An 11652-nucleotide genomic window follows, 5' to 3' on the forward strand; every position below is an offset into this window, starting at 1 on the left:
TGTTTAGCATTCTTTCATGTGTTTGTTGGCAATCTGTTTATCTTCTTTGGAGAAATGTTTGTTTAGGTCTTCTGCCCATTTTTGGATTGGGTTGTTTGTTTTTTTTGATACTGAGCTGCATGAGCTGCTTGTAAATTTTGGAGATGAATCCTTTGTCAGTTGCTTCATTTGCAAATATTTTCTCCCATTCTGAGGGTTGTCGTTTGGTCTTGTTTATGGTTTCCTTTGCTGTGCAAAAGCTTTTAAGTTTCATTAGGTCCCATTTGTTTATTTTTGCTTTTATTTCCATTTCTCTAGGTGGTGGGTCAAAAAGTATCTTGCTGTGATTTATGTCATAGAATGTTCTGCCTATGTTTTCCTCTAAGAGTTTGATAGTGTCTGGCCTTACATTTAGGTCTCGAATCCATTTTGAGTATATTTTTGTGTATGGTGTTAGGGAATGTTCTAATTTCATACTTTTACATGTACCTGTCTAGTTTTCCCAGCACCACTTATTGAAGAGGCTCTCTTTTCTCCACTGTATATTCTTGCCTCCTTTATCAAAGATAAGGTGACCACATGTGCATGGGTTTATCTCTGGGCTTTCTATCCTGTTCCATTGACCTATATTTCTGTTTTTTGCCAGTACCATACTGTCTTGATTACTGTAGCTTTGTAGTATAGTCTTAAGTGAGGGAGTCCGATTCCTCCAGCTCCGTTTTTTTCCCTCAAGACTGCTTTGGCTATTCGGGGTCTTTTGTGTCTCCATACAAATTGTGAAAATTTTTTTTCTAGTTCTGTGAAAAATGCCAGTGGTAGTTTGATAGGGATTGCGTTGAATCTATAGATTGCTTTGAGTAGTAGAGTCATTTTCACAATGTTGATTTTTCCAATCCAAGAACATGGTATATCTCTCCATCTATGTATCATCTTTAATTTCTTTCATCAGTGTCTTATAATTTTTTGCATATGGGTCTTTTGTCTCCTTAGGTAGGTTTATTCCTAGATATTTTATTCTTTTTGTTGCAATGGTAAATGGGTGTGTTTTCTTAATTTCACTTTCAGATTTTTCATCATTAGTGTATAGGAGTGCTAGAGATTTCTGTGCTTTAATTTTGTATCCTGCTACTTTACCAAATGCATTGATTAGCTCTAGTAGTTTTCTGGTGGCATCTTTAGGATTCTGTGTGTATAGTATCCTGTCATCTGCAAAGAGTGACAGCTTTACTTCTTCTTCTCCGATTTGGATTCCTTTTATTTCTTTTTCTTCTCTGATTGCTGTGGCTAAAACTTCCAAAAGTATGTTGAATAATAGTGGTGAGAGTGAGCAACCTTGTCTTATTCTTGATCTTAGTGGAAATGGTTTCAGTTTTTCACCATTGAGAACGATGTTGGCTGTGGGTTTGTCATATATGGCCTTTATTATGTTGAGAAAAGTTCCTTCTGTGCCTACTTTCTACAGGGTTTTTATCATAAATGGGTGTTGAATTTTGTCGCAAGCTTTCTCTGCATCTATTGAGATGATCATATGGTTTTTCTCCTTCAATTTTTTTAACATGGTGTATCACATTGATTGATTTGCGTATAGTGAAGAATCCTTGCATTCCTGGGATAAACCCCACTTGATCATGGTGTATGATCCTTTAGTGTGCTGTTGGATCTGTTTGCTAGTATTTTGTTGAGGATTTTTGCATCTGTGTTCATCAGTGATATCAGCCTGTAGTTTTCTTTCTTTGTGACATCTTTGTCTGGTGTTGGTATCAGGGTGATGGTGGCCTCGTTGAATGAGTTTGGGAGTGTTCCTCCCTCTGCTATATTTTGGAAGAGTTTGCGAAGGATAGGTGTTAGCTCTTCTCTAAATGTTTGATAGAATTCGCCTGTGAAGCCATCTGGTCCTGGGCTTTTATGTTTGTTGGAAGATTTTTAATCACAATTTCAATTTCAGTGCTTGTGATTGGTCTGTTGATATTTTCTATTTCTTCCTGGTTCAGTCTCAGAAGGTTGTGCATTTCTAAGAATTTTTCCATTTCTTCCAGGTTGTCCGTTTTACTGGCATAGAGTTGCTTGTAGTAATCTCTCATGATCTTTTGTATTCTGCAGTGTCAATTGTTACCTCTCCTTTTTCATTTCTAATTCTATTGATTTGAGTCTTCTCCCTTTTTTTCTTGATGAGTCTGGCTAATGGTTTATCAATTTTGTTTATGTTCTCAAAGAACCAGCTTTTAGTTTTATTGATCTTTGCTATCGTTTCCTTCATTTCTTTTTCATTTATTTCTGATCTGATCTTTGTGATTTCTTTCCTTCTGCTAACTTTGGGGTTTTTTTTTTTCTCCTTTCTCTAATTGCTTTAGGTGTAGGGTTAGGTTGTTTATTTGAGATGTTTCTTGTTTCTTAAGGTAGGATTGTATTGCTATAAACTTCCCTGTTAGAATTGCTTTTGCTGCATCCCATAGGTTTTGGGTCGTCGTGTTTTCATTGTCATTTGTTTCTAGGTATTTTTTGATTTTCTCCTTGATTTCTTCAGTGATCTCTTGGTTATTAAGTAGTGTATTGTAAGTAGTGTAAGTAGCCTCCATGTGCTTGTATTTTTTAAAGATTTTTTCCTGTAATTGATATCTAGTCTCGTAGTGTTGTGGTTGGAAAAGATACTTGATACGATTTCAATTTTCTTAAATTTACCAAGGCTTGATTTGTGACCCAAGATATGATCTATCCTGGAGAATGTTCCATGAGCATTTGAGAAGAATGTGTATTCTGTTGTTTTTGGATGGAATGTCCTATAAATATGAATTAAGTCCATCTTGTTTAATGTATCATTTAAAGCTTGTGTTTCCTTATTTATTTTCATTTTGGATGATCTGTCCATTGGTGAAAGTGGGGTGTTAAAGTCCCCTACTATGATTGTGTTACTGTCGATTTCCCCTTTGATGGCTGTTAGTATTTGCCTTATGTATTGAGGTGCTCCTCTGTTGGGTGCATAAATATTTACAATTGTTATATCTTCTTCTTGGATCGATCCCTTGATCATTATGTAGTGTCCTTCTTTGTGTCTTGTAATAGTCTTTATTTTAAAGTCTATTTTGTCTGATAAGAGAATTTCTACTCCAGGTTTCTTTTGATTTCCATTTGCATGGAATATCTTTTTCCATCCCCTCACTTTCAGTCTGTGTGTCCCTAGGTCTGAAGTGGGCCTCTTGTAGACAGCATATATATGGGTCTTGTTTTTGTATCCATTCAGCCAGTCTGTGTCTTTTGGTTGGAGCATTTAATCCATTTACATTTAAAGTAATTATCGATATATATGTTCCTATTCCCATTTTCTTAATTGTTTTGGGTTTGTTATTGTAGGTATTTTCCTTCTCTTGTGTTTCCTGCCTCGAGTAGTTCCTTTAGCATTTGTTGTAAAGCTGGTTTGGTGGTGCTGAATTCTCTTAGCTTTTGCTTGTCTGTAAAGCTTTTAATTTCTCCATCAAATCTGAATGAGATCCTTGCTGGGTAGAGTAATCTTGGTTGTAGGTTTTTCTCCTTTGTCACTTTAAATATGTCCTGCCACTCCCTTCTGGCTTGCAGAGTTACTGCTGAAAGATCAGCTGTTAACCTTATGGGGATTCCCTTGTGTGTTATTTGTTGTTTTTCCCTTGTTGCTTTTAATATTTTTTCTTTGTATTTAATTTTTGATAGTTTGCTTAATATGTGTCTTGGCATGTTTCTCCTTGGATTTATCCTGTATTGGACTCTCTGTGCTTCCTGGACTTGATTAACTATTTCCTTTCCCATATTAGGGAAGTTTTCAACCATGATCTCTTCAAATATTTTCTCAGTCCCTTTCTTTTTCTCTTCTTCTCCTGGGACCCCTATAATTCGAATGTTGGTGAGTTTAATGTTGTCCCAGAGGTCTCTGAGACTGTCCTCAGTTCTTTTCATTCTTTTTTCTTTATTCTGCTCTGCAGTAGTTATGTCCACTATTTTATCTTCCAGGTCACTTATCCGCTCTTCTGCCTCAGTTATTCTGCTATTGATTCCTTCTAGAGAATTTTTCATTTCATTTATTGTGTTGTTCATCATTGTTTGTTTGTTCTTTGGTTCTTCTAGGTCCTTGTTAAACATTTCTTGTATTTTCTCCATTCTATTTCCAAGATTTTGGATCATCTTTACTATCATTATTCTGAATTCTTTTTCAGGTAGACTGCCTATTTCCTCTTCATTTGTTTGGTCTGGTGGGTTTTTACCTTGCTCTTTCATCTGCTGTGTGTTTTTCTGTCTTCTCATTTTGCTTATCTTACTGTGTTTGGGGTCTCCTTTTCGCAGTCTGCAGGTTCATAGTTCCCGTTGTTTTTGGTGTCTGTCCGCAGTGGCTAAGGTTGCTTCAGTGGGTTGTGTAGGCTTCCAGGTGGAGGGGACTAGTGACTGTGTTCAGGTGGATGAGGTTGGATCTTGTCTTTCTGGTGGGCAGGTACACGTGTGGTGGTGTGTTTTGGGGTGTCTATGGCCTATTATGATTTTAGGCTGCCTCTCTGCTAATGGATGGGGTTGTGTAAATACAGTACAATATAGTAAATACAGTGTGTTGACTATCTGGTGTGTGAATGGAGTAAAGGTAGTAGAGCAATAGTATCGTAGCTAGAGGGAACAGGTCGGGAGAGGTTGGGGAAGAGATTAGAGATGCTAGAGAGTGATGCTGGTTGAGGGTCAGCCTTCCATAAAGGGTGGGAGGATAGAGAGGGGAGAAGTAACAAGATGAGTAATATAGTTTTAGCCTTTGTAAATCTTAATTGTTGGATTCTTTCTTATATAAGCTCCTTTTTTCCCCTTCTTGCCCTAGTTTTGATTCGAGGTGTTGATAGGGCCTCAGGACTGGTTTAGTTATAAGTATAGGTTTGGGACATTGCTGCAGAACTGAGGAGATGCTTTGGACATTTCATGTAGTTACTGGTAGCTTGGAATTGATCAGCTGGTCAGTGTAGGTGTCAGACCTGGGTTACTATAGACCCATGAAAGTACCATGAAAGGGAGTAATCAACCAGTTGAGGAGCCTTCCGTTCTGGAATGACATGCTGCTCATAAATGTTAAATTCTTCATTTTGGAATAATTTAGTGGAAGCTCAAGGAGGAGATTGTACAAATGCTTGGGAATCTTTTATGTAACTTATAAACTCAAGAAATGATTAAGTAGCAGACTGTGTTTCTACCTTTTTAATTATATGAATAGTAAAACTAATAATAGAAGTAACTAAGGAAGCATATCACTTTCCTCTCAGACCCTAAAAAATATTTATTCAGACATTCATGTCATTTTTAAAAAATGAGATTTCTTCACTGTTAGGGAAAAAGGGGTCTAAAATTTCAGAACTGTTCCTTAGCTGATAGTCTGGAAGGATAGTTCTGCTTATTTTGAAATTTTTGATGAGATTTGTCTGTTTCTTTGTTCTTCCCTGGGTATAGGTTCTGAATCTTTGGGGACTTTTCATGACATTGAGAGGTTCTATCTTGGGACTAGGGAACTAGTATCTAGGGGCATAAATACTAAATTTTTTTTTTTTTTTTAGTTCATTAACATTGGTTACTAGAAGGTTTAATTCTTACAGTTGCATATCCTGAGGCTTTTTACCAAATTATAGTGATTTCCACCCCCGTTAAAAAAAAAAAAAAGAGGATCCAAAGGATGTTTTTAACTTTCCAGTGGTGGTTAGTCTTTTTGAGAATGTGGTTTATATATATACAAAACTACGTCTATTGATGAGCATTTGTCTATACGCCTGGGGAAAGGAAATTAACTTTTTAATTAATTTCTTTCCTTAGGATATTTGAACTACTTGTACTCAGCCGATTCCTTAATGTTTAGTTTTGTTTTAGCTGTGGAGATATTTCTGCCTTGAAAGTTAGTGCTTTTTCTATTCCGGCTGAGTTATACTTTGTTTTGTGTATCTCAGGTTTTAGACTTTGCGAAAGAGAACAGTAATTTCTTGTTTCTTCATGTTTATAACAGGTAGCACATCACAACTTCCATCCTCAAGATTTTTTATTGGCTAAAAGTCAATCTGTTGCTAGGCCTGCTAAGTTATATTATTGGTTTATATGTGAGTGTGTGTGTGTGTTTAAATCTGTGCTGTAGGTACATGGTACCACGAACCTATTCCCATAGTTTCCAGTAACTAGACTGAGGGGGCTTGCCACTGGGATAGTATAATTTTTGCTTTTCTTGCCTACACACCTACTTAGACTGAGCTTCTTGAGGACTGTAATTATATCTTTTCCCCTGTGTTTTCCTAGCACTTAGCACAGTGCCTGAATCTAGACTTTTCAAAATAAATGAATGACTGAATGAATCTATTCCTTGCTTCTAAACTAGAATTTAAAATTTGGGGACTTCCCTGGTGGCGCAGTGGTTAGAATCTGCCTGCCAATGCAGGGGACACGGGTTCAAGCCCTGGTCCAGGAAGATCCCACATGCTATGGAGCAACTAAGCCTGTGCGCCACAACTACTGAGCCTGGCTCTAGAGCCCGGGAGCCACAACTGCTGAAGCCCACGTGCCACAACTACTGAAGCCCATACACCTAGAGCCCGTGCTCCGCAACAAGAGAAGCCACCACAATGAGAAGCCTGCGCGCCACAGCGAAGAGTAGCCCCTGCTTGCCGCAACTAGAGAAAGCCTGCGCACAGCAGTGAAGACCCAATGCAACCATAAATAAATAAATAAATAGATAGATAGATAGATAAATAAATAAATAAAATTTGTCTCATCTATCACATAAAGACAGTAATAGCAATGAACCTTTAATACTTTGAAAACTCTTTGACTCTCTTAGTATTCTGTCTTCCCAATTGTGGTTTTTAGTATCTTCATCTGTAAACTAGGGGGTTCACAAGTCATCTCTACTGAGGATTCACAAATCACAAATTTAAAGCTTTTCTTGGCTTGCTTATAAAGTGCTTCATCTCTAGATTGGAGGCACCAGGAGGGCAGGGCCTATCTCTGTCTGGTTCACTGAGAGATATCCAGTGCTTCACAGGGTACCTGGTACAGAATGGGTCTTCAGTAAATGTTTTTTGACTAATTGAATTCTTATAGAGTACTTTGTAGACTTTAGTTTTTTATTATTTCATTTTTTTATTTGGTTGCGCTGGGTATTAGTTGCGGCTCACCGGCTCCTTAGTTGCAGCAGGTGAGCTCCTTAGTTGTGGCATGCACGTGGGATCTAGTTACCTGACAAGGGATTGAACCTGGGCCCCCTGCATTGGGAGCGCAGAGTCTTAACCACTGCGCCACCAGGGAAGTCCCATAGTACTTTAGCATATACTATTTATAGTGTAATTTTTACAGTAACCCCGTGGGTGGGTTGGGTAAAATATTATTCTTTTTAGATGAGAAAACAGATTCATAGAGACTAAGAGGCCTCATCTGGGATAATAAGTGGTAGAGCCTGAGTCTCAAACTTAGGTTTTCTCATTTTAAGTCCAACTTTCTAAAAAAAAGCTATAATAGACTGTTTTTTTCCTTTGGGTCCTAAGTAACCTTAGAGGGAAGGGACTAGTAAGAGGGAAAAGTATGGTCTTCCCATCAGAAACCCTTTATGAAGGTAGTAGCAGGGCAGGGCCTCTGGAAACAGATTGCTTGTGTTCTGATAGCACCTCAGCTCCTTGCTGGCTGTATGGCCTTGGGCAACAAAGTCCATTTAACCTTTCTCTGCCCCCACTTCCCCATCTGTGAAATGGATATAATAGTAGTCCTACACTCAAAGGATTATTATGAGGAGAAAGTCAAAGGAATTAATAAAGTTTGTTAAATAAATGAAAAATAAATATGAAGAATATGTGTGATTTTCATGAGCTAATAGAATGTAGAATGTTATAAACTGAGCACTTAAGCCTCTGGTGGTAAGAAGTTGATCATGACTAGGTTTTGTTTTCATTTGTTTTGGTTTCTCAGTTGCCTTAGTCTTTTGCAGGTTAATTAAACTCACTCCAACCCCCACTTTTCAGCTTCATTTTAAAATCATCTTTCCCTGTCTTCATTTGAAAAAAAGTTTTTAAACCCACATTTGCCAAGAAATCTGCAGTGATGAATTACTTACTCCTTTTCCCTAAGAGCCTAATTATAGCTCATACTTTCCCCTATTCAAATCACACAGCCAAGATGTACATATGCTGTGAGAATTCAGCATTTATTTACAGTCTGTAAACTTGCTTAGTTTTATGTGTGCTTTTCATACATATTTTGTAATAATACTGGCAATCTTTATTTTAGAGCTTACTCTGTGCTTTGCAAAGATCATCTCATTTAATCCTTAAACAAAAACACCTGGGAGATAGATGTTGCCCTATTGAGAAATTGAAGTTCAGAGAAAGTGACTTCCCCAAATTGATACATCTGGTTAAAGGTGGTGCCATTATTTAAACTCTGACTTTGAAGCTCAGGCTCTTAACATCTACTTTATGCTGCCTCTTGTCTCTCCATGGAGAGTGTCAGTTTTCAAATGTTAGTACCTGGAAGACAGGTTCTAGATCTGTGAAGCAAAATTTGCATAGAGGACTTCAGAGTCCCAGGAACAATTGACTCTTAGTACATCTAGTGTTGGAGAGGGGAGGGGGGTTAATTATAATCATAGTATTAATTTTGATGACAGACTGAATTTTTATTTTTAAAAATATTCAAGTGAAGTAAAAATATATCTTCTTTTAAACATATTCTTGGTTTTTAACTAATTGATTCAGCACGTCCTTGTATGACCAGCAGCTCCTCTGTATTGGGGTCTTTCTCTTTTATAAGATGTCTGACCTGTTTGCTTTGCTTTTATACTTCGTGCTCAGTCCAGATGGCAGGTACAGGTCATTTTACATGCTATTTTTGTCCAGTAGGTATTAAATTAAAGCTACTAATAGAATTAACTCAGTAGAGCTGATTTGTTTGTCCTAGAACATGTTTTTTCTAGTATTTACAACTTTTTCTTAGTAATCTTAGTCCCAGGTACTTTGTGGCTGTGATGATGTCATTAAATTTCAACTGTGGTGGTATCTTAATCCTCACAGACACTCCATATCTCCTCTTTCTCGTTAAATTAAATGCATATACTAGCATCAAGTAAAATGCAAGAATTTTATCCCAAAATATGGAAAATTTCATAAGTAACCATTAACCTTGCTTCTTCTATTTTTAACTGTAGTACCAGAAGAAAACATTGCAACTATGAAATATGGCGCCCAGGTGGTAAAAGGGGAGCTGAAGTCTGCCTTATTAGATGGTGACACGCAAAATTATGATTTGGATCATGGATTTTCTAGGCACCCAATTGATGATGACTGCCGTTCTGGCATCGAGATTAAGCTAGGTCAGCCATCCATTATCAATCATATACGGATACTCCTGTGGGACCGAGATAGCCGGTGAGTCATTAACATGACTTGGAGAGAAACTGACATGTTTGATTGAGATGGCCTAACTTTGTGGTCATCTGCTTTGGTTTAAGAGATTTGCTGGTTTATATCTTTGTCATCACTTTGCTATTTCTCTTGAAGTTTAGTTTTGGGGGAAGAATTAAAGGGTGCGTTTCTTTAAAAAATAACATTTTTTGCTTTTTTCTGCTTATAAAAGTAATGAATATGTGTTTATTGTGGAAAACAGAAAATGTAGAAAAGCACAAAGAAGAAAATAAATATTGCTAGTAATCTCACTGCCTATTATTAATTTTTATATTTGTCTAACCAGTATTTTTTTAAATTAATTAATTAATTTTATTTTTGGCTGTGTTGGGTCTTCGTTGCTGAGCGCGGGCTTTCTCTATTTGTGGCTTGCAGGGGCTACCCTTCGTTGCGGTGTGCGGGCTTCTCGTTGCGGTGGCTTCTCTTGTTGTGGAGCATGGGCTCTAGCTGCGTGGGCTTCAGTAGTTGTGGCACGCGGGCTCAGTAGTTGTGGCTCACGGGCTCTAGAGCGCAGGCTCAGTAGTTTTGGTGCATGGGCTTGGTTGCTCTGCGGCATGTGGGATCTTCCCAGACCAGGGCTTGAACCCCTGCCCTGTGCATTGGCAGGCAGATTATTACTCACTGCGCCACCAGGGAAGTCCCTAACCAGTATTTTTTTGTTATGCATAGTCTCACACACACACACACACACACACACACCAGAAACCTGTAAAACCACACATAGTTATACAAAATAAAGGTTAGATGTACAAAAAGTAACTTCACTTTTTAATTAATACATTGTGAATATTCTACTCTTTTAAAAATATTCCTGTAAAATGTTACTTTTTAAAAAAATTTTTTGAAATATAGTTTATTTATAATGTGTTTAAGTTCTGCTGTACATATATATATACAAATATGTTTTACATATATATTCTCTTTCATATTTTCCATTATGGTTTATTACATGATATTGAATATAGTTCCCTGTGCTATATAGTAGGGCCTTGTTGTTTATCCATGTAAAATGTTACTTTTAATAGTTGTTTGGTATTCCACTATATGGGTTACCGTTGTTTATTTACTTGATTCCTTACTTTTGGATATTATGATAACTTTTAAAATATACTTTATACTGTGGACAAAGAAAAAAATTGTCTTTAGTGTGGATAAATTCATTATCAAAACAAAAGAAATATGTGAATAAAACTTGATGGGCTCCAGCCTAGGAACCCACCAGTTTCACAGTGGCTTCAAGATTCTGCCTTCCTTTCTAGCCACTCTCGTGTTTTCACCCACTGGCTTCAGCCATGGCAGAAGTGCCAGAGCAGTAGGGTGACCAAGAACTGAACAGTCTCCCTCATTGCTGCTCATCATTAACCTAAACCTGTACACCCAGTCTCTGGTGTACAGTCTCCTAGGCCCTACTCATGCCTCTTTGAGTCTGGGCATGAAGGGCTTGATAGTAAGGGTGATGAGACCCTGCAGATCTTGCTGCTTAGTTCATTTCTCTCGTTAGCACCACTGGCCACTACCCTGGCCTTTCAGGCCATTTGAGCCAAGTGTGAGGGAAGCTTTATGAAGTGAGAGTCAGCATTCCCCATGTGTGTGGGTATTGGAGGTTATCTCCAGGTTATCTCATTCTTTTTAATTAAGAATATGTTTCCTGATATGTATCATTGGATATAATATGATGTTTAGTTGGCAAAATGGAGCAAATTTCACGTATTATTTACAGGAGTCTCTGATTAATAATAGTAGTAGGCACTGTTCTAAAAGCTTTACATATATTCACTCGTTTAGTTAATAATGAAATTAGTATAAAAATAATAAAGAAAAGGTTAGTACATTTGAAACTGAAAGTAGTTATCATTTCCAGGATGTTAAATATTTATAGGCCACTTTGTTTTATTTTTTTTTTTTTAAGTTAATTAATTTATTTTATTTATTTATTTTTGGCTGCGTTGGGTCTTCGTTGCTGCGCACGGGCTTTCTCTAGTTGTGGCGAGCGGGGACTACTCTTCGTTGCGGTGCGCCGGCTTCTCATTGTGGTGGCTAGTCTTGTTGCGGAGCATGGGCTCTAGGCACGCGGGCTTCCGTAGTTGTGGCTCGCGGGCTCTAGAGTGCAGGCTCAGTAGTTGTGGCGCACGGGCTTTGTTGCTCTGCGGCATGTGGGATCTTCCCGGCCCAGGGCTTGAACCCGTGTCCCCTGCATTGGCAGGCGGATTCTTAACCACTGCACCACCAGGGAAGCCCCAGTTTGTTTTAGTAT

The 11652-nt window shown here is 37.8% G+C and overlaps 1 protein-coding gene across 3 annotated transcripts in view; it reads left to right on the top strand.

Moving 5' to 3' along the window:
- The window catches only part of BTBD9 (BTB domain containing 9), a 409382-nt gene that overhangs the window by 46643 nt on the left and 351087 nt on the right, over positions 1 to 11652 (top strand). For all 3 annotated transcript variants that reach the window (XR_009701567.1, XR_009701568.1, XM_061196280.1), the window contains exon 5: positions 9143 to 9362. Coding sequence is in view for 1 of the 3 variants with exons in the window: in XM_061196280.1 (XP_061052263.1) it covers positions 9143 to 9362 (220 nt within the window). In the remaining 2 variants the exon portion in view is untranslated. The remainder of the gene's footprint in view (positions 1 to 9142; positions 9363 to 11652) is intronic.

This window comes from Eubalaena glacialis, chromosome 7, assembly GCF_028564815.1.
Source record: "Eubalaena glacialis isolate mEubGla1 chromosome 7, mEubGla1.1.hap2.+ XY, whole genome shotgun sequence".
NCBI classification, from domain to species: Eukaryota; Metazoa; Chordata; class Mammalia; order Artiodactyla; family Balaenidae; genus Eubalaena; species Eubalaena glacialis.